At 35.9% G+C, this 24,038-nt stretch overlaps 1 protein-coding gene across 2 annotated transcripts; it reads right to left on the reverse strand.

The window, feature by feature from the left end:
- Nucleotides 1-516: 516 nt before the first annotated feature.
- Nucleotides 517-23,484, reverse strand: ogdhl (oxoglutarate dehydrogenase L). 2 transcript variants are annotated; one of them, XM_059566140.1, is made up of 23 exons: nt 23,316-23,480; nt 22,529-22,742; nt 21,471-21,638; nt 20,145-20,247; nt 17,412-17,527; nt 17,025-17,179; nt 16,690-16,836; nt 16,513-16,603; nt 16,238-16,417; nt 15,958-16,086; nt 15,671-15,850; nt 14,325-14,477; nt 13,570-13,672; nt 11,959-12,087; nt 9,036-9,186; nt 7,324-7,451; nt 6,903-7,081; nt 5,461-5,532; nt 4,870-4,995; nt 1,910-1,982; nt 1,665-1,828; nt 1,429-1,580; nt 517-1,222 (listed from the first exon to the last, which is right to left on the reverse strand). In XM_059566140.1, exons 2-23 carry the CDS (start codon nt 22,730-22,732, stop codon nt 1,099-1,101), a joined length of 3,027 nt encoding a protein of 1,008 aa, XP_059422123.1. In that variant the 5' UTR covers nt 22,733-22,742; nt 23,316-23,480; the 3' UTR covers nt 517-1,098. The 2 variants fall into 2 exon arrangements, 1 of the variants encoding a protein (XP_059422123.1); XR_009437518.1 differs by lacking the exons at nt 517-1,222; nt 1,429-1,580; nt 1,665-1,828; ... (5 more) ...; nt 9,036-9,186; nt 11,959-12,087 and adding an exon at nt 14,079-14,193 and having other exon boundaries at nt 23,316-23,484.
- Between the last annotated feature and the right edge of the window lie 554 nt (nt 23,485-24,038).

Below are 24,038 nucleotides of genomic sequence, written 5' to 3' on the forward strand. Positions count from 1 at the left end.
ATTGAGTAAGTCAGATTGTGCATAGTATACATAGGCTACTACATAAAGCAGCAATTAAAAGAGTTGTAAGGTACATCATACTATTCTAAACTTACCCAAGGTCTTAAAATCTAGTGTTGGCATACTACCTAGACAGCGTTTTCTGGCATGCTTTTAAGTCCACTAATGTTGTCTTGCTGTATAGGAAGGCAGCACACTGTTTGTAGAGACACCTCTTATGTATGTGCACAGGTATATGAAAAATGATATAACAAAGCAAACAGCAATCGTTTGTCAGTGACATGAGTTTATTGCTGAGAAACGTCTATCATTTATCACAGTCTATCACAGTGAATTATATTTATGATCACTTTTTTCTCCATGAGCAATGCCTGGTCTCTATACTATTCTACATCCAAATCTGAATAACCAAAAGCACAGATTATAGTTGCTAGTTATAGCTGTTTAGTCCAGCTTGAGTGACAATTAATGGTTTAACTATGTAGAGTATAAGCAGCCACAGAATATGTATGTATGTAAGTTTTAATGTTGCTAAAATCCACCATAAATCCAGTTTGCTGACAGAAAGATTACACAGAAAGATATTGCATCAGATACTTGTGCTTATCAGACTGGTGGTTAAAGTAATTGTTTAGTAATTTCTTTTTATTTCTTTCCCAGTGTGTATAGCATTTCAAAGTTGTCACAGACATGTTGATGCTGTAAATGTAATGATTCCCACAAGTCCTAAAAGCCACAAGAACCCTAAAACGGAAGCATATTTTGTGGAAGCTACAGAGAATATCACCACTGCCATAGAGAATATTGTTTCTTGTCTACATGCCATCTGTTTGATGTCTCAGGATGAAGCCAAGTGTGACAGTTATGGAAGACGAAAAAAAAAAACCCACGAAAATCAGATTACTTAAGACAGATAAGGAGTTTCTGGTGCAAATCTATGGATAAATGGGCTAAACAAATTAATATTTGCTGTTTTTTTAGCTCAATTGATCAATATATTTTGGCAACATGAAAGTGACCTTATTTAATAAATCGTGGTGTGTTGATAACTGTTATATTTAATTTTAAAATCTAACTTCCACATCTAACACAAAAGCATCAAAAACGCCTGCCCTTGAAAGCCTCTAGGTTAAACGCAGTGTCCAAGAACCTCTTCAGCTCAGCCAGATGAGTGAATTTGTTTCCTGTGGCAGGGGCTGCAGCAGGGTCACGGCCAACATACCTAAAATTAAATTTTAAAGTTTTTAGTTTGGTGTACTGTATATAAGTTTGATTAGGCTACATCAAACATTTAGCTCAAAAGAATAATTCACTCAAAAATGAAAATTTGCTTAAAAAACAGTACAGGCCATCCAAGATGTACTGTAGATAAGTTTTTTCAGCAAGTTTTTACTTTTGGGTGAACTATTCTTTTAAGAAGAGACTCACCAAATCGGATTCCTAGAGTGCACTGTGAGGAAACGTGGCCTTATATAATCATAGTAGCCCATATTCTTGTGCTCCTCTTGACACCATATGAGTTCAGCATTGCTGTACTTCTCAACCTCAGCCTTGATGAGGTCAAAAGGGAAGGGTGATATCTAAAGGGGAAGAATTTGATTGTGAAAACAGTCATTTTTGCAGTGTCATTACACTTTATACCACAGGAAACTATAATTGGCAACCTGCTCCAATCTGACAATTACAACATCCTCCTCCAACTTCAGCTGTTTTCTCTCTTTTGCCAGCTCATAGTACACTTTTCCGGTGCAGAAGATGACCCTTTTGACTTTTTCTGGGTGTTTGGATGCAGGACCACCATCTTGAATTATCCTTAGGAATTTTGTCCCTGCAACATAGATGAATTAGATAAGGCCAAATTCTATTCCCAAAAGCTGGACAGAATTTAAAGTCTACCAGAATTTTGTACCTGTGATCATCTCATCGAAACTGGAGCGTGCCTCGGGCAGCCTCAGTAAAGACTTTGGTGTGAAAATGATCAGCTGAATAAGAATATAAGAATATGAAAATGTGGTCAGTCAAACTATCTTTGATTTATAGTTGCTATCAGACACTTTTAAACTTTAAAACTTCAATCTACTGGAATACAGAAGAGTAGTTATAAAAACACAGCTGTGAAACCAAGCAAAACAGTAAATTAAGAGCACTTTCATACAAAACGAACAATATCATCCCGCTCAATTTAATTTGCTCAGGAAGAGATTTTCTCATGCTCCACAAACCTCTGCATTTCTCCACAACAGGGAATCACTTTAGACAATTGCAGTGGCACAGAAGCAAAAAATGTTAGGACATTCGTCAAACTTTCATATAAAATCTTAAAAAAAAAAAAGCTTAAGTTAATAAAGTCCATCAAACTACCTTGACAGCAGCTGTGACATTAAACTTAAGACTAAATTCATAACACCTATGTAGCACAAAGTACCACATCTTTCAGTGTACATTTTCTCTCAAATTTTGGGATCAGTAAGATTTTTAATGTTTTTTTTTAATGGAGTCTCTTATGTTCATCAAGGCTGTATTTATTTGATCCAAAATACAGAAAAAAACTGTAATATTCTGAAATATTATTACAATTTCTAATATTGGTTTCCTATTTTAATATACTTTAAAATATAATTTATTTCTGTGATGCAGCTTTTAATTTTCCTCAGCTATTACTCCAGTCTTCAGTGTCACATGATCCTTCAGAAATTTTTCTAATATACTGATATTTATTATCAGTGTTGAAACTGTTGGGCGGCTTAATATTTTTTGGAACTTTGATTATTTTTTATTTGATTCTTTGATGAATAAATAGTTAAAAGGGACAGCATTTATTCAAAATATAAATCTTTTCAAACAATATAAATCTTTACTTTTAACTATTTATCCATTTAATTAATTTCTTAAAAAAAAAAAAAAGAAAGAAAAAATTTACTGACCCCAAACTTTTGAATAGTAGTGTATATTGTAAAACAACATTTCTGTTTTAAATAAACATATTTTTTAACATTTTATTTATAAAAATTATTTAAAAGATTCACAGGTCCCAATAAATATTATCAGCACAGCTGTTTCCAATATTGATTTTAAATCAGCATATTACAAAGCCGATTCCAAAAAAGTTGGGACACTGTACAAAACAATGCAATGATGTGGAAATTTCAAATTTCAATATTTTATTCAGGATTTAACATATGACATATTAAATGTTTAAACTGAGAAAATGTATCATTTTAAGAAGAAAAAAAGTTGATTTTACATTTCATGGCATCAACACATCTCAAAAAGTTGGGACAAGGCCATGTTTACCACTGAGTGGCATCCCCTCTTCTTTTTATAACAGTCTGTAAACGTATGGGGACTGAGAAGACAAGCTGCTCAAGTTTAGGAATAGGAATGTTCTCCCATTCTTGTCTAATACTGGCTTCTAGTTGCTCAGCTGTCTGAGGTCTTCTTTGTCGCATCTTCCTCTTTATGATGCACCAAATGTTTCTGGGTGAAAGATCTGGACTGCAGGCTGGTCATTTCAGTACCCGAATCCTTCTTCTACACAGCCGTGATGGTGTAATTGATGCAGTATGTGGTCTGGCATTGTCATGTTGGAAAATGCAAGGGCTTCCTTGAAAGAGACGACGTCTGGATGGGAGCATATGTTGTTCTAGAACTTGGATATACCTTTCGGCATTGATGGTGCCTTTCCAGATGTGTAAGCTGCCCATGCCACACGCACTCATGCAACCCCATACCATCCAGAGATGCAGGCTTCTGAACTGAGTACTGATAACAACTTCGGTTGTCCTTGTCCTCTTTAGTCCGGATGACATGACGTCCCAGTTTTCCAAACAGAACTTCAAATTTTGATTCGTCTGACCATAGAACAATTTTCAACTTTGCCACAGTCCATTTTAAATGAGACTTGGCCCAGAAAAAACTTAATCATGTTTAGATATGGCTTCTTCTTTGAGTTTTAGCTGGCAACAGTGAATGGCACGGTGGATTGTGTTCACTGACAGTGTTTTGTGGAAGTATTCCTGAGCCGATGTTGTGATTTCCATTACAGTAGCATTCCTGTATGTGATTCATTGCCGTCTAAGGGCCCGAAGATCACGGGCATCCAGTATGGTTTTCCGGCCTTGACCCTTACACACAGAGATTTTTCCAGATTCTCTGAATCTTTGGATGATATTATGCACTGTAGATGATGATAACTTCAAACTCTTTGCAATTTTTCTCAGAGATACTCCTTTCTGATATTGCTTCACTATTTTTCGCTGCAGCATTGGGGGAATTGGTGATCCTCTGCCCATCTTGACTTCTGAGAGACACTGCCACTCTGAGAGGCTCTTTTTATACCCAATCATGTACCCAATCCAATTGACCTAATAAGTTGCAAATTGGTCTTCCAGCTGTTTCTTATATGTACATTTAACTTGTCCGGCCTCTTATTGCTACCAGTCCCAACTAGAATGTGTAGCTCTCATGAAATCCAAAATGAGCCAATTTTTGGCATGACATTTCAAAATGTCTCACTTTCAACATTTGATATGTTATCTATATTCTATTGTGAATAAAATATAAGTTTGAGATTTGTAAATTATTCCATTCCTTTTTTTACCCAAAATATGTACAGTGTCCCAACTTTTTTGGAATCGGGTTTGTAGAATGATTTCTGAAGGATCATGTGACACTGAAGACTGGAGTACTGATGCTGAAAATTCAGCTTCGCTTGACAGGAATACATCATATTTTAAAGTATATTAAAATAGAAAACTGTTATTTTAAATGTTTGTCTGTATTTTTGATCAAATAGATACAGGCTTGATGAGCATAAGAAAAACATTGAAAATCTTACTGATCCCAAACAAGGAAAAAGTTTTATCTTACTGGCTTTCTGAATGGCAATACGATTTGCCTTCTAAGCACATGGAAGTAGTTGGCAGGTGTTGAACAATTGACCACGATCCAGTTACAGTCATAGAGCTGCTGGACCTCAAAATCTCCAGTGAATTCCTTAAATGAGGCAAACAAAGCAAACCTATAATGTTTCAAAGTAAAAGTTGGTAAAAAAAAAACACACAAAAAAAACACAATTCTATCATATTTCAATAGATTTATAAATTCATATATTAAAATATATAAAAATCCAAAATAACACAAGGGTTTGATTTTACATTTCCACGAAAGACTTCCTTCGCATTAAGAGGAGATTCATGAATTGATTTAACTTCTGACTGTTTTTTTCAATAACCTGTTTAATGATCACGTCTTGTAAATACTGATCAGGCTTGTAATTAGAACCATTCTTGTCACCCCAGTGCCCTGCCACTGTAACTGACATACTGCTAGACTAAACAGGAAAGCAGTATTAACAAGAACTATATTAAGCATCAAACTAATTGGTAATCAGTGAAGTGTGTCCATTTCAAACTACCTGTGGCCATTCAGCATGAGGCATGGCAGGAAAGGGCCACTTACCGGATAGCGATCAGGGTCATCCTTGCTCATCTGCAGGAAGCGCTCAGGCCGTGCTGACGAGTGCTCTGGGCCCTGCTCATTAGTGCAAACACACCAGCACTAATGAGAGTAGGTCTATCAAACGCCACACTAAGCTAAAGAATTATAGCCTCATTTATTGGCTCAGACCAAACTTGAGTCATCATTATTGATCTTAGTACAGCTATTCTGCCTTTGAGTCAAGGAAAGGACTGAAAAAGATTTAACCCTGCAGTTTATCTCTGCAGGAAATTAGATTCAGTGGTCAATTTAGGATTGTTATGACCTACTGACTCTAAAAATAGCATTTGCTTTGATATGGTCTAATAGGGCAAAGGCAGAGTTAAATAATACAGCACATGATAATTATTCTACTGTCTTGTGTTTTTTCAATGACATATGCTACTGGAACAGATACTTCTGTATTAAGATACAACAAAGCTGATGAGGAAAAATATGCAAGAGTGTATATATACATTACCAATCTGCACATTTTTTAAAATGTTTTTAAACGAAGTCTTTTATGCTTGCCAAGGCTACTTTTATTTGATCAAAAATAGAGTAAAACACTAATACTGTCAAATATTATTACAATTAAAATATTTTTCTTCTATTTTTAATATATGTTAAGATTGCATTTATTACTGTGATGGCAAGGCTGAGTCTTGGCTTAGTCTTTCAAAAATGATTCTATTATGATGATTCGGTGCTCAATTATTATTAGTGTTCAATGATTCACATTTTTATTTATTGCTGATTTTCTGCTTAATAAACATATCTTATTATTTTTAATGTTGAAAACAGCTGCTGCATGCTGCTTCACATTGTTGTGGAAACCATGATATACTATTATTTAAAAGTATGATGTAAAAGACAAAGAAAAAGAAAATAAATTCATATTGATTTATTAATTATTGAACTAACAAAAAAGACATTCATAATGCTAAAAAATATTTCTATTTCAAATAAACTCTCTATTCATAAAATAATCCTAAAAAAAATATTACCATTTCGGCATTTCCTCTAAAATATTACGTGGCAAAAAAAAAAAAAAATTCAACATTGATAATAAGAAGAACTGTTAACTGAGAACCAATAATAAGTGAGTACCAAATCTGCATATTAGAATGACAATCTGAAGTATCGTGTGACATTGAAGACTGGAGTAATGATGCTAAAAAAATTCAGCTTTGCCACCACAGGAATAAACTACATTTGAAAACAAATTCAATTAGAAAACATTTATTTTTAATTATAATAATATTTCACAATGATTTTACTGTATTTTTGATCAAATAAATGCAGCCTTGTTGAGCATAAGAGCATAAGAAGAAGACTTCTTTCTAAAACATTGAAACAATCATAATTAGTCCAAACTTTTGAGTAGTAGTGTATAATATGTAAAATGCCATCAGCAGACTCACCATTCCCTCCATCCCATGAGGCAACAGTAAAACAATGCCATTGTGGCGGACCCACTTGGCCTGGCCTGGAGAGATGAACTGGTCTATGATGCACTGGGCTGTGTTTTGGAAGTCGCCAAACTGAGCCTCCCAGCACACCAGGGCATTAGGACTAGCCATGGCAAAACCCAGCTCAAACCCTAAGCAATATGAACATGTCAGAATACTTGGACAGAAAAATATTGTTACATAAAAGCTTCTTAGTATGGATTTTGCAAATAGATGTGCTGCTGAATATGCAGTTTGTTCTGTACAGGCTGGTCATTTCTGGAGGTAATTTACAGATATCAAAAACAAGGAATACCTTGGAAGTTTATTTATTTATTTATTTTTGTGCATGCTGATTGATAACCAGATGCAAATTGAGCACGTTAATTCTTACCCAAAACGCCATATTCAGACAAGGAGCTGTTGCACACTGTGTAGAGAGCCTGGTTCGGCCACAGGTGGTTCATCGGAATGCAGAAGCGCTTATCAACTTCCTGATCATGCAAGACGTGGTGACGGTGACTGCAAAAACATCACACACACACATTTATAATAAGAAGAAATGTTTCTTGAACACCAATTCAACATATAATGATCTCTGAAGGATCATAAGACACTGAAGACTGGAATAATGGAATACTTGTGTGTATATATATATGTGTGTGTGTGTGTGTGTTTAAATTTTAATATTTTAATAAAATAAAATAACACCTTAAGGATTTTCTTAGGAATCTTTTCTTAAGTTGTATTGTCAGAGGCACTCTAACTCTTTATGTCCTATCAGTGTGAGACATCATGGGCGGCAGTGGATTTCGGAGAGGAGATGTGATGCGTTTTGCTGGCTTACTCTGATGTGATGTTCAAACCAGCCATCAGACCCAGTGCGATTAGACAATCTTTAAACTCCTTTAAATATCACAGTAATGATGTCCTACGCTGGCCATCCCGATTTACAAGGAGTACATAGACATAACAATAATTTAAATACAGTATTAACACAAATATGTATATTTCCCAACAAGCTGGGTAATTCATATTTGACAAATATGGGCTCTTTCGAAAGATAATGTTGTGAAATGGAGAATGTAACCACAAGGAATGTGTTCAGGCTAATTGGGGTCTGTCTGCCATGCTCATTTAATCACAAATGTAAATCAAAAGTGGCTCTTTAAGCTAAAGTGTCCTGTCTCTGTGGGTTAGCTCTGGAAACACAGAGAATCTGGGGAGTAAACAGTTTCCACAGTGCATCAGCTGTGAGTTGGATTCATCAATCAAGGGACCAGAGCACAGTACTCAGTGCATACACAAACACAGTAGACTGAATCAATTACTCATAGCCATTAACTCCCTGAGTAACAAGCAGAACCAGCAGACTGGAGCACACCAATATGTTCACTCCCTGAGCCTTTGCATGCGAATAAAGATAGAACTGCATATACGCATTGGCAAACAATCTACTTTGATAAAAAGGCTCATATCACACAGAAGCTACTTTGCTGACGTCTTTTCACTTGCGTTTTACCTTCATTATGTTCTAAGCAAAGCATAAAACTGTCTAGTGTAGCTCATTGAAAGGAAACTCTAGAGTCAAAAACTGTAAAGGGAATCTGTAAATAATGCCATTTGTTGTGTGATAAATTCAGTTGCTCTGATGTCTATGAGTGTGTACTATTTCAAACAAACCTGACTGCCAAATTACCTTGCTCTTGACAGTAACAAACAGAAGTGGGAGTATGTGTCTGTACCGCTATGGGGTGACATAAAACGGGTTTTCTTCAGAAGAAGTACCATGACGGCACCATGTGGGTATCTCTCAGAGGACTCTGCGTGCGTGTGACAAGCTGACGTCATTTGTCAAGTGTTGACATTTTAGTTTTAATGGAGCCATAAGGTGGAAAATATATACTTGGTTATTTTTAGTTACAGAAATCTAGTCACTTAAGGAATGGAAAGTGGCCCAATACGTGAAATCACGCTGTTTAGAAAATATATGGCAATAACTGATGGTCTTCCATGACTGCAACTCTTTTTGCTCCATTCACACAACATAAAACAGAAAAAGGGAGCAGCCACAGTCATTTTCATGAAATGGATTGACTGTCTTACCTAAATGTTCCTCTTTCCACATCTTGTCCACTGAGTCTCACATGAATACCATCCTTCAGCAAAGAGCCAAAGGCCACGTACTCTGCCAGGGCCCAGTCCACAGTGCGCTTCGCAACCATATCTGCTCTGCCTCGAAGGATACGTGACAAGCCTGGAATAACACAGATACAGAACATACAGAAAATCACAAATTTGTATCTTTTGTTGAGTGATACTTTGAAAATAAATAAAATTTACTAGAAACCAAAAGTTGTAAAACTTCGATATTGGCTTGACAAAGCCCTGTTTGATAGATAAGCTAGATAGTAGACGTTTTCATTGGAAGTCTATGGGATATTTGTCTGTCGTGCAGCAAAAGTGTATAAGAGAAAACATACACTAGTAGAGTCAGAAAAGACCAAACGTCTGTGCTGAACTTGGTGGGTGTAGATTTAAAGTTTTAGGATGAGTTACATTAAAAAAAATTGTTTTAAAAAATGCATCAGAAGAAAAAGCTAAATGTCTTAAAACGTATAAAAGCTTTGTCAAGCCAACATAATTAACCTTGCTGTTTTTATTTACATACACACACACACACACACACACACACCAATACATATTTTTTGGCTTCATGAAAAAAAAAATGTTATGCATCTGGGACCATTTAAAAAAAGTTTTTCTTCACAAAAAGAGTATTTCTTGTTGGATGGCAATAAACTATAGTATTTTTGTTTTACTTGAGAGGTTATTATGTGAGTCTAGGAGAGCATAAGTCTAAGTGGACATCCATGACATGTGGAGTCCCACAAGGCTCCATTCTTGCATCGCTCTTTTTTAGCCTGTATATGCTCCCACTAAGTCAAATAATGAGAAAGAACCAAATTGCCTATCACAGGTATGCTGATGATACCCAGATTTACCTAGCCTTATCTCCAAATGACTACAGCCCCATTGACTCCGTCTGCCAGTGTATTGATGAAATTAATAGTTGGATGTGCCATAACTTTCTTCAGTTAAACAAGGAAAAAACTGAAGTCATTGCATTTGGAAACAAAGATGAAGTTTTCAAGGTGAATGCATACCTTGACTCTAGGGGTCAAACAACTAAAAATCAAGTCAGGAAACTGTGCATTTATTGAGTAAGTCGTTAAGCTGTGCATTTATTGAATGAGCACTGTGCGATGTCCGAACTGATTGCACTGTATTTTACATATTGACTGTATTTTATGTCAAATCATTTTATATTTTTAAATGTTTTAAATTCATTTTAAATAAGTATTTTTTTAATCATCTTCAAAGTTTTTAAATTGCTTGTTTTATTTTTGATGATTTTTACTTTCTTTTATGTAAAGCAGTTTGAATTACCATTGTGTACGAAATGTGCTATATAAATAAACTTACTGGCAATTGACCAATAACTTTATACTAATACCTACCAAATGTATCAGACAAAAAATCATCTGAAAGATCAATTTTAGTTCAAAGTTCTAAAATATGTTTTATGTCTATGCCTTCTACAGTTCGTGTTTATGAGAATCAACCCCATCAGGGTAGCCTGGTTTTTCATACATGATATCTCATTGGACTAAAGCACTGGTCTGTGTCAGAGAAATACGTTTGCCGGTGGGTTGATCTGATGCTTTGAGGTAGTTGTGCTCAGAGGCAGGCCATAAACAGAATTAAGCTGGAGGGCTACGGTGGTTAAGGTGATTTAGCAGAATTTAAGGCAGCCAGATTGGAGTCAGCTCTTTAAGTGCAATGGTCCCATAGTGCAACTCCATCAACCCACTATAGCTCCCCTGCGTCTGCTGCTCAGTGAAAGAAAATGATGACCCATGTGGAGCAATGAGACATTCCTATATCAGGAATGTCTGAGGATCATCTGTCAGGGTTTTTTGATGTTCCACACCATTACCACCATCATCCTGCAATGCTTTAATGTCAGTTTCCAGTGCTTTGTCCCTAGTGGTTAAAGCTTAACAGTACATAAGATATAATCTAGTTGATGAACTGACTGCTGGGAAAGGCCTCGGGGACTCCACAGCAATAATTAAAGTGATGATAGTTCAGGCAAAAGTGAAAATTAAGTCAACATTTACTCACTCTCATGTCTTTTTAAACATTGTATGACTTTCTGTCTTCCATGGAATGCACTTTTGCTCTTTTCCAAAAAAAAAAAAAAACAATAGTAATCAAAATTTTAAGCAAAAATGTTAAGGATCATTTTTCAGGAATTTTTATTTAACCCTCTGGAGTCTAAGGGTATTTTTGGGGCCTGGAGAAGTTTTGTCATGCCCTGACATTTGTGCTTTTTTCAGTTTCTTATAAATATCTAAATGGGTAAAATCTAATCTCACTGTAATCAGCACAAACTGGGCTATAATAATATGTGAAATGCATGATAGTACATGACTGTATTTTTGAGAAAAAAAATGTTATGCGTGGTTAGTGAAAAACTAAAAATGTTAAATCACTTGAATAAGGCCATAAAACACATAAAGAACAATGGTTCCCGGGATCTTTGAGAACTGGAGCTTGTAGCCTAGAACTTTTCTTTCTAAATGATGTGAAAATCATCTTGTTTACTCACTTACAGAAAACAATATATTGATTTAAATTTTCTAAGACACTTTTTGTTGGTAAAAGTCATATGCGAGTAGGCGTCATATGGCATCTGAAGATTTTAAAATATCAAAATATAACCAAAAAGTTGACTAGTTTTATGATACTTTTATAATGTGTATTTTGGTGATTAAGTTCAGGGATTAAGCTTTTCTAGTTTTTGAACCTACAACCTTTCAGTTACCAGCCTAGATTTCTGCCCACTGAGCTACAACACCCCAAGTTAAGGAACTCATATTTTTATAATTTAGGATAGAAATTGAGGCTTCAACACTGCAACAAACAAACATCTGAATTAAATGCTAAAATACATGAAACTCACCACTGTGAACTGCAAAATCTTTCAGAGGGACTGAGCTGGCTACCTCACCAATGTGCCTGAGCTCCTCTTCGTTTAGTCCAGTGAAAGGGCAGCTCATGCTCTTTGGCTCTCCATCTGGTTTGAAGAAGTCTTAAACACAAAACAGAGCACATATCACCATCAAAAGATCTAAATCAGTGGTGCTCAACCAGTGGGCCTTAGCAAACTTTAAAAGGAGTCTAAAAAGGACTTAAAATGCTTTCAAATAAGACAAAACAAGCATTAAATTCAATTTCCACAGTCTTGAAAACCCGAATATGCAAGGTAGTGTGATCTCTAGACCTGGAAAAGTCTTACTGTATAAATTCATCTTAAAATGCCATTGGCATTTTATAAAGAATATACATTTTGTTTGTTATTTTAAAATATTAAAATATTTTACTGACAATAAATTATGAGTAAAAAGATTTGGTTACACTTTATTTTAAGTTGTCCTTGTTACAGTGTAATTATGCTTCTAAGTTTTGAATAAGATTAATTAAATACATAATTTTTGCTTAGGGTTACTTGCATGTAATTATGTATAATTTATTGTTATCAAAATAGTAAGTGCATGTAATATGTGTAACAAAGACACCTTAAAATAACATGTTTACAAAGATTTTTATAAATCCTTACACTTTATCTAATAAATCACAAATGACACTAATAATTGTATTATTTTATTTTTAATTCTAATTATTTTAAACACTTTTTGGAATTTACAGAAACTAGGAGTGCCCATATATTAAAATCTGATTAAAAGTTAAAAGTTTTAAAAACAAAACTAGGACAAGGGAACCTTCAAAAATGGTTACGGACAAGAACAAAATAAGAACAAAACTTGACCTGAATCGAGCTGAATAATGACTAAATTATTTTCTCGAATTAGTAAATAATTCATGATTTTTGCAACCAAAACTATTATGAAGTTAATAAAGAGTGATGTTAATAAAGTAATAAGACTCCTGAACAAAAAAAAAGTAAGCTGAAAAAAGTGATGAATGCAAGAGAGATCACAAAAGATCAGTATGTTGAGGTGTGTGTGTGTGTGTGTGTGTATATATATATATATATATATATATATATATATATATATATATATATATGTGTGTGTGTGTGTTATTATTTAAAGCTTATTTTTGCAACAAAAATTATTATGAAGTTAATAAAGAGTGATATATATATATATATATAAACCTACACTGTTACTTAACTAACTGAATCAACACTGAATAATGACCCTACTGTCTTTGATAGCACTGTTAATGCTGAATTGAACTTTTTTCATAATGAATGAACACAATTATTAGACTGAACTGACTGGTGCTGAATAATGACACTATTGTCTCACTACAGCTACTTTAAAGAAAAAATTGGATTTGCCTAATTTTTGAAGCATGCATCATTGATTCTGTTATTTTCCTGTTCAATAATGTGAAGCTGCTTTGAAACAACCTTTACTGTATAAAAACCGCTATATAAAATCGAAGGTACAATGATTAAGTTGACAATGGGAGGAAAAAGTTCGAGAAATCCTGATCTTATATTTTCACTGAGACACCTAGCCTCTATAAAGTCTTCAATATGTACCTGGCCACGGAGAGTCAAGCCAGTGGCGGATGTGTAGGATCTTCTCATCTTTAGAGCTGGTATACGCCTCCTCACAGATCTTGTCATATTTAGCAACCTCCTCCTGAAAACAATTCACAGTACAGCGCTAGCCCGCCATCCACTATATTCATCAAAAAAACCCAGACACATGACACATTCGTGACAAATTATTAATTAATGATTCATGGCACCTATGTGCTACGGCGTAGAGAAAACAGCAAGATTCCAGTTACAATTTATTCTCTAAGTGAAATCCCCTGAGCTATGTCAGCAAGTGAAGAGTGACAGGGATGCAGTTGTAAATAAAACGAGCTGTCGCCGGGCGAGACAAGGTGTCAGCTATCGGCACTGGAGGGATGGTTTGGTCCGACGATTGTGGTTTCTACGGCGACACAAATCTGAGGGTGGTTGGGGGGGAAGGGGGGCTAGCTCTGAGCCCAGGGAACGAGAGCCCGGGTCAGCGGGTGAAGTATGAAACGTGTCATCACCAGAGCGAAAAGACATTGGCTGAGCATCTGAAGGCAGCCTCCATCAATTGTCAGGAAACAATACACAAACGGCACAGGAAACCCATCACTCCCTAATAGGCCAGGAAAACAACAGCTGTGGAAAAGATGCTTTAGATGAGTTAAAAAGGTCAGTTAGGATGACCTGTGGGAGGAACAACAGCAGGTGGACATTTTCACTTTACATAATGACACAGTAATGAGATTTCCATAGAGTGAGACGCAAACCTCAAACTCTTGCAGTGTTACAACTCCCTCAGAGATGAGCTTGTCGGCGTACTTCTTCAGCACATGTTCCTGTTTCCGGATCTGCTTGTACATGAGGGGTTGGGTGAACATGGGCTCATCCATCTCATTATGTCCAAACCGCCGGTAACACACCTATAAAATACACCAGAACGTCAATATATGTGTATAAATATGCAAATTCAGTATCATTAATCAACCAAATAATTTCTATTGTCTAAAATAACAGTATTTCCACTGTTTACCAAAGATTTAATGTCTATCTTAATTTTATGCAGCTATGACAGTCTTTTTTGTGCAAAAATAATGGCTTTATTCAACAATTTCATCTCTTCTGTCTCAGTCTTTGGTGAGTTTTCATGAGAATACCACAATGCATGCATGAGTATACCTCTGCTTGCAAACAAGGTGCAGCGCATCTCGATTCTACGTCAGAATACTGGCTCATGCGTCAGCAGCATCAGATGCATGCGTCATAGTACTCTTGTGAATACATATCGAAGACTGACAGGAAAAATAAGAAACTGATGAATAAAGTTTTTTTTTTTTTTTTATTGTACACAAAATGTATTCTCGTAGCTTCTTGAAATTAAGATTGAACCGCTTATGTCACATGGACTATTTTAAGAATGTCCTTACTACCTTTCTGGACCTAGAATGTGGTATTTGTTTTTTCAGAAGAAGAAACAAAGGTTTTATGGGTTTGGAAAAAAAATGAGGCTGCGTCATTTTTGGGTGAACTATCCTTTTAAAGGTGTGAACAGGCCTTTAGTAGTGAGGACACTTCAGTGAGCTTTTCTGCATGGTTACATTGTTATACCAGGTCGTGAGAAGAGAATCATTAACACAAATTTGTTCAACAACTCATTCACTGATTCATTCAGGAATGTTTTTGAGTCTTTGATTCATTCACTCCACCAATTCATTTAGAACCACTGATTCATTCACAGACAAAACATCACTACTGTACAGTATATTGCTCAGGGATGCACAACCAATGATAATGCTTTAGCTTTGCTTTGTAAAAGCTGCCCTAGTAACTGGCCATATTGTCTAAAATGTAGGTGGCCACTGAAGTAGAAAAAAAAAGTTAAAAGTTTTCAAATTGTGTTTAAAAATAATTAGGTTTTAAATATCTGTGGAGCCCGTGCAGTACCTTCACAAACTATTGTTTGAAATCACTTAGTTTAAGAGAAAACATAGTGATTCTTGAACCAGGATGATAGATCTTTAGTTGTGTAATCGAGCAGTCCTTTCCAGTAAGTGATTTACCGTAACATTCAGTGATATGTTCTGTGATATGTAGGAGGTGTCTTCACAGTATTTACCAGGTCTATCACCACATCCTTGTTGAAAGTGTTTCTCCATTCTGCAGCAACCTTACAAACATACATCACAGCCTCTGGGTCATCAGCGTTGACATGGAAGATGGGTGCATTGACTACGCGAGCCACATCCGTTGGGTAGTGAGAGGAACGTGCCATTCGGGGATCTGTGGTGAATCCAATCTGGCAACATCAGATAACACTCATCAATCTACAACATACTAAAAGGTCAAAGGTTAAGGTTTTATGTTAGTCGATTCTAATAGGAAAATCTGATGTTTGATGTTAACCTGATTATTGACCACAACATGGATGGTGCCATAAGTGGTATATGAAGGCAGTTCACTGAGATGGAAGGTTTCGTAGACGACTCCCTGACCCGCAAAAGCAGCGTCACCATGCATTAAAATAGACATCACCTGTAAAGAAAGGAATTGATGGCTTAAAAAAGTGTTGTTTGTTTATATTCATCCAACATTCCAAACAAATGAGCCACTATACAGCAGAAAATATGTGGTTATATTTAACAATGACTCATCCTAAAAGATAATCTGAAGATAAATGTAGCACCCTCCTTCCTTCAGTGTCTCCTCTGTAAAACTGCTCTGCCTTGGTCTTGCCCTGAACGACAGGATCTACTGCCTCTAGGTGAGAGGGGTTTGCCATCAGAGACAATGTGATATTCTTATCTGTTTCCCTGTTTATCCGTTCATGGTACATCCCCAAGTGATATTTCACATCTCCTGAACCCTGAAGAAAATTGAAGTGTGAAATGTACATCAGAAATGCAATAAGAGAACGAGAATGAAATGAAAATCATCTTTCATCAGGTGAAATTGCATTACCTCATCTGCAGCCTCAAGTTTGGGATCGAACTGACAGAATATCTGATCCAGGTCTTTGCGAACTACATTGGCCAGGACGTTCAGTCGGCCTCTGTGTGAATCAGACATTGTGTTATTATTGCTAGGGTGGATTCATAAGAGCAGAGTGAGATTGAATGGAGCAGGTTTTGGAGGTACCTGTGAGGCATTCCCATAATTACACTCTCTATACCGGCTTCACTGGACTTGTCAATGATCATCTTCAGGGCAGGGATGAGAACCTCACAGCCTTCCAAACCAAAGCGTTTCTCTGAAGACCATTTCCTAGCAAGAAAATCTTCAAACCTAGAACAATGAATCAAGTTCATCATAAAAATACTTTCATTGTCAGCTTTACTTTACTAAATTAAAAGGAAGAAATAAAATGCAGTTTGGTTCCAATATAAAAATGGGTTTAAGCATGGAAAAATAATACTCTAATAAGAAGACAAGAAAATAACACAAATGCTGTACTTTATTTTAAAGATATGCACCGTGTTGAGCGAACCAGCCTGGCCAGCAAAGTCCTCTTCTCTCTGTCAGAAAACGTCATGATTCCTGGAGTTTCAAACTTCTGTCTGATCCACTGGCACTGCTCCATATTGTTGATGAACATGAACTCCACTCCAGTATGACCACAGTATGATGTCTGGAACATTCCAAGCAAATTCTCTTTACTCTTTCATTCATTAATGCATTCATTTTAGAAGGATAATTAAATATCATAGCTTGTCATATTTGCCCAAATTACATCCTTTCAGAAAAGCTAGTCAATGCCGTATCTGAATCAATACAAGCACAAAACCAGCTAATGAGGAATGAGGAAAGAGTGTTTCTACCCAAATACTGGGTGATATCAGAGTAATCCAGCATCTACCCACCTCAAGTCTGTGTATGATTTCTCTCAGTGGGAGTGTGCTTTCATTTCCCCCGATAAATGTGGTTAGTGGCAACTGAAATGATTTATCCAGATCAGATTCTTCCAAGCCGTAGGACCCTAAAGATTAAAGAGGAGAAGCATATTAAAGCAAAAAAGCAACACAAAAATACTGTAATGAATGTTAATAAGATCCCTGCAATGTTCCTTTTTAAACCAAATATTATGCGTTACAGTGATGTAAAGATGTATTGATTATGGTTCCAAAAAATCTGTCAAACATTTAATATTAATGATACGCATACAGTTTATTATAAAGTACTAGTATTCATTTACACAACAAAAACTTTTTTTCTGAATTATACATGAATGGTTTCCAGTTTGTTTGTTTTTAAACAGCCATAACTGAGGAATGACTCACAGTCTCAAAAATGGATAGGAATGATTTATTGAATGAATCTGATTCAAACAGCTGCCTTACAAGACTCACTAAAAAGAAGCATTCACAAATCAGACATCATAGCTTGTGCTGTGTTAGATGATGCTTCCAGGAAACGCTGCCACAAGCGAAAGTGGCCTTTTTGACAGAATGGAAGTTATTGATTTGCAATGAAGAGTAGTATGGGAGCTGGTGGAATTCAGATCATGTTCGTATATGTATTGTTTGGATGCGATCTGAGCTCCGGATGCGTTGAAATATTTGAACTTTTGCATATTTAGGACTATACAATTAGTGATTAAAACAAAGCGAGTCATTGTTTTAAGACAAACTGGAGATTATTTGTGTTGTGCAGATGTAGTCAGACTTTAATAAGTCATTAATTTTACCATGGTGAATAAGCAGAGGGTAACGGCTGCTTCACGACCAATTTTAAAAAGAAGATATCCAAAGAAACCGCACAACGACAGACACTAAATTTTCTAGATTTGAAATTAATGTAGCACATTTTTATATTTTGCCACATTTTCAACCATTTAGTCACAGCCTAGAGCCCCGATATGTAAATCCTAACTAACATGATTACCAATTTCATGGTTAGTTACACCCCCAAACGGTGAAAGAAAACCAGGCAATCACAGTAGGTTGTAAATGCTTCCTGTAGATAACACTGGGGTCTATCAGTAAGACTGTGTCTCCTCAAGAGAGGAGCACACACAAGAGGAGACAGGTGCAAATTGAATTAAAGCCACAGTACAGATAAAGAGGAAAGATACATCATACCTAAATTAAGAGCCTCTGGTCCACTACAAGCCCTCATTAGCTGCACAGAGGCTATAGGAAAATCTGTAACAAAACCTGACCTGACCGACACAATGAGAGTGTATTGAGGTAAAAGAGGCATGTTTTGAGAGGTCTTCTCATCAGCTATTACTCTCTCTTTTTCGATCTGTTGTGAAAACATGTCCTACATCCTTCTACTCTGGCGACACTAAAGGCAATAGGACCCGACAGGAGCAAAGGGGAAGATTTATGGGCCTTTATCTCAGATAACATTAACCTGTGCTTGCGATTGAGTCTGGGGCATAGCTCTCCCTTCCAGCCCCTGTCGCTGTCTGAGACTGGGGAATCTGTAATGGCCGAATGAGGAATGGTTTGCTGACCACATACCACCTAAAAGCGGACACATACGCACTCTCTCTCCCCCTTTCCATTTATTGAGCACTATGAGTCACCAAATTACCAAAACGCAAGCAGCAGTGTTACTAAACTTCATTACAATAATCTTGATCCTTATATAATATGAAGTGCTATCAGCTCTGATTATGAGATTGGGAAAGCAACTTCCAATGATCTTCGGAAGCCCTGAGCTAAAATGAAAAGACTGATCTAAAAGATTAAACAGAGGAACATCTTAGAAGTAGCACGGCATTGGGTTTTATGTGCAGAGAATCCATATATTCTATACATTCAGCATATTTAATCGTTAGTATTTTGCATTTTAATGATATGGGGGTCACAATTTGTCATTTGATAAATGGTCTAATAACTGGAAGTCCTCACTTTGCAATGAAAGTGTTTTTTCCAGTCGGGTCCAACAATCTAATTTTCCTTTCATAATTAAAAAGGAGATGTATGCAGCGGAAGGGTGCAGCTTTGTTGCCACAGTGACGTATAAACACAGTGGCTGGGGTTGGCAAAGTCAGCCACCAATTACATTAGACACAGCTCCGGTAGCTTGAGCTTCCTTGTAAAGCAAGATAGAACTATAGCGCTGATGGTAGACAAAATAAACCACAAAGACAAGGATTTAAAATAAAAATGAAAAGACAAATATTGTTGTATATTTTTGGAAGCCTGAAATCTGTTGGTCAATGACATAAGAGTGTCTATGATAAAGAAAAGAATAATAATAATAATAGTCCATTTTAAACATTCATAGAAATATATTGTTTGTATTAATTTTGGTTTCATCTAAAAAATCTAAATGTAATGATATTAGACAAATACAGTATGTCATTGTCATGTCATTAAATCTGTAAGATGCAGTGTATTTAGCAATAAGAAGTTCCTTTTCAAAGAGAAGTGTATTACTCAGCAGCTGAGGTATTGAATGGTGCTGAGAGGGAGGCTAACAAAGAATAATAACAAAAGCGCTCTTAAGGATGAGCCCCAAGCAAGGAACTAAGTCAGCATTTACTGGATGTTTTCATAACAAAGATCCTTCTTAAAGTAGGACACTGAAAATAATTGAGTGTTTATTAGAGTCATCTTAAATATGCTAAATAGGTATCTCACCAAGCTTGTCAATTGATGTGATTAAATCTGAGGGAACGAAGGAATCCAGATCTGCAGTGAGGATGCCAAGAGGGTCCAGCCTGGCCACATGGTGACCACGTACCTAAAGTGAGCAAAATGCATATGATTGAATGTGACTCGCCATCTCCATAACCACAGAAAAACAAGAACCAGAAGCAAGACTGAGCCAGGAAGTGCATTCCCTCAAACTAGGGGATATCTGACCCAGACAAATATGAACCAGCGTGACACATGACTAACAAATCTCACAAGGATTCACAATAAATTGAACATACAATCCCATCAGGCTGGCAACAGGAGATGGAAAGAAAATGCTGGCTTTGCCAAAAGACGAAATTTAATAAATCCCTATGATACTTCATTTAATTAATTAGAGGAAGCAGGGAAAATGTTACCACCTGTTTTGATTCAAGCAATCTCTTTGATATTTTCATTTTCAAAAGGGAAAAAAAGCTAGCCTAATTAGGTTAGACTTAATCACGTGATTTGCATAACTACACAGGGACACTATAAAATGTACGGCTGTACAGGCCAGTCTTTGATTTGTTGCAGCCCAGTCCCAATGTTGGAGAATATGATTTGATTATTTGATCAAAATAATTTATTGTGTATCAGATTCTCTCAACTGAAAAAAATAAATAAATGAATAAAAAAACTACTCAGAAATTCTGCATTTCTGTCTCTAATCTTCAGTCTAAAGGCCTATTCACATCATAACACCCACACCAATAGATGGAAATGTTCTGTTAAAAATAACCACACTGCTGGAAAATAAAAATGTGATACCATCAATATTGTTCCTCTGTGCTGTTATTGTTAAAGCTGTGGTGTAGACTTTGCTATTGTTATACTTTATTATTTTTTAAAACTTAGTTATGGTTATCGTTAAAGTTATCATTGGTGGTTAAATGGAATAGTTCACCCAAAAGTAAAAAATTCACTGGAAATTAACCTTCAGGCCATCCAAGATGTAGACATGTTAATTTCTTTATCAGAACAGATTTGGATAAATTTGGCATTACACCAGATTAATGGGTGCCATCAAAATAAGAGTTCAAACAGCTGATGAAAACATCACAATAATCCAGTTCATCAAATAACACCTTGTGAAGTGGAAAGCTGCATGTTGAAAAACATTTCACTGCAGTGAGCAAGTGATGTAATAGGGAACTTCTCCAAAATCTGTTCAGATGGGGCGAAAAAACTCTATATCACTATATCTTGGATGGCCTGAGGGTGAGTACAATTTCAGCAAATGTTCATTCTTGAGAGAACTAGACCTAGACCTAGAGCTCCTCACTTTACCTGATATGCTCTGATAAGAGTGTGGACTGCCAAATGATCCTCCACCACCTTCTCTGACATGGCAGGTGTCTGGGACATGGTTCGTCCCTGGAGCAGCGTGGACAGACGCTTCTCTCCAGTCTCCTCTGAACCGCTGGCTTGGGCGTTACGAAAATATGCATCCCAAGACTGTTACAAATATAGCGAAGCATATTTCAAAAGGTCAAATTTTCTTATTAATTCAAAACAAAATGTTTCAGTGTCTTCTGACGTTGAAAACACCATTTACTCTCACTCTAATATCATTTCAATTCCATATGTCAAAAGGAGAGATTTAGCAAGATGTCCAAGCTGTTTATTTTCTCTAGTCCCCATCCACTTTTACTGTACAGTGGAGCTAACACTTTCTGCTAAATAATTCATCATGTGTTCCATGCAAGGAAAATTACATTAGGGTGATTGAATTATCACCAAAGCCATGGGTCTGAGTCTCAGGCAAAGCATGAACTGATCAAATGTTTACCCTGAAAGCAATGTAAGTTGCTTTGGATAAAAAAAAGTGTCTGCCAAATGCATACGGTCAAAGAAGACTTCAAATTTTTAAAGTGCCTCAATTGAAAAAAAATAAAACTTATTCCATTTCTATTCTTATTCTACTAAAAAAAATACATTTTATAAAAATATTATAAAAAATTACTAAAACAAAATTACTAAAACTTTCAGATTAAAATTAAAACGTCAAAGAAAGAAAAAGTAGAAATAAAATACTATGAAAATGACTAAAACAAAACAAAATTACTACAACTTTAACAACAAATAAAATGAAAGCATCAAAGAAAGAAATAATTAAAATAAAATGTAATTCAAAATATTAACAAAATATAATAGCATATCAATTTTACTACGATAACACTTTGTAACACTTATGTAAAGTGAGTGTAACGTGAGCAAAAGATGTTTACAGATTTTTTTTTTTTTAGCATTTTAGCATTTTAGCATTGCATTGCACTTATCAGCAAGCACACTAGGTTTCTGAACCATGATGGAGTTGGAGTGTCTTTAGTAGATGTTCACTGCACCTCATGAACATTTTTGTGATCCTCCAGCCAAGCGTAGTACATCTCCACGACATAGCTGGAGCTGCAGGCCGCCAATGAGGGCTCAGCAGCCCTGCTCGAACAGTTACGAAGTGGATCACAAACTCGCCTCTTTGACCCCAATTGCCCCCTCATCCATTGGCTACTGCTTCTTAGGGCACCAGCTAAGGACCTCAGCTGACTCATGTCTGAAAAACTTCATAAATAGGAAACACAAAGGTATTATGACTTAATTAATGAACAGATCTGTTCTTGGAAGGTCTTGAAAACAATGTTTTAAACATTTGTTTATATATATATATATATATATATATATATATATATATATATATATATATATATATATATATATATATATATATATATATATATGTATATAGGCTATAGAAAGAGCATCATTTTTATGCGTGATATGGTTATAGTAATCCATATATATATATATATATATATATATATATATATGGATTTCTATAACCATATCACTCATAAAAATGATGCTCTTTCTATAGCCTATAGCTTCAAGTACCTGCGATCGACCTTAATCTCCACCTATTCAATGACGAATTGATTTGAACAACGTAAATGCCCGTTTCCACAATCACTTCCAATACATTTATCTAATGTAAATATATAAGCAGACACTTGTAAAGATGCATCGATTTGCCGATTGGTTACAGCTTTTACGCATAGGTTATATGTTTCTATTCGCGCGACACACGTAACGGCGTCCACGTAGCTCTTCCTCTACGTCATAACAAATATATTTCACCTTGGCTGCGCGCAGATTAAGATGGTCCGCTTGAGTTCAAATGCGTTCTGTCGTTTGATTCAGGCTGGAGTTTGTTTTCTCTGTCCTATAATCTCTCCAATGTCAATCCGTCCCATAATCCGCACGCACGCGCTGCATGCGGTACTGCAGTCGGTCACTTTGCTCTGAACTGCAGCATCAAAAATAACACCTGGTTTAGAGTATCATTTCTTTGACTTGATTTTTTTTATAGTTTTGCTTTTATATAGCATTTTTACATTGCTACACCACTTCACACTTAAAGGCAAACATTCAGTTCACTACAATTCCTTTAATGGGCACAATTAATAATGCACGAGAATGCACCTGATCTGTGGTGCCTATATGGAAAGGATCAGATATAACCTACTTGCATTATTCATAGAGTTAGGTACCAATCAGAACTGAAATAAGTGGGAGTGCCTTAGAAATCACAAATTTTGAGATGAAATTGCATAACCCTGAACTTAATGAGTAAATGGGAAAATGAATGAACAAAATGGCATAATTATTAAACAAAAATATTCAAATGGTTACAAAACAGATCAAATGATTACAATTCATTATATATTATGCAATTATATCATATTTATTTTAAAAGAACTATAAACCAAAACCATTAACCATCATTATTACAGAGCTGGGTGACTCATCAAATTCATGCTAAAAATGGACACTGAAAAAAAAGCTTGGCTTTTCCGCTTC

This window comes from Carassius carassius, chromosome 14 (assembly GCF_963082965.1).
Source record: "Carassius carassius chromosome 14, fCarCar2.1, whole genome shotgun sequence".
Classification (NCBI taxonomy): Eukaryota; Metazoa; Chordata; class Actinopteri; order Cypriniformes; family Cyprinidae; genus Carassius; species Carassius carassius.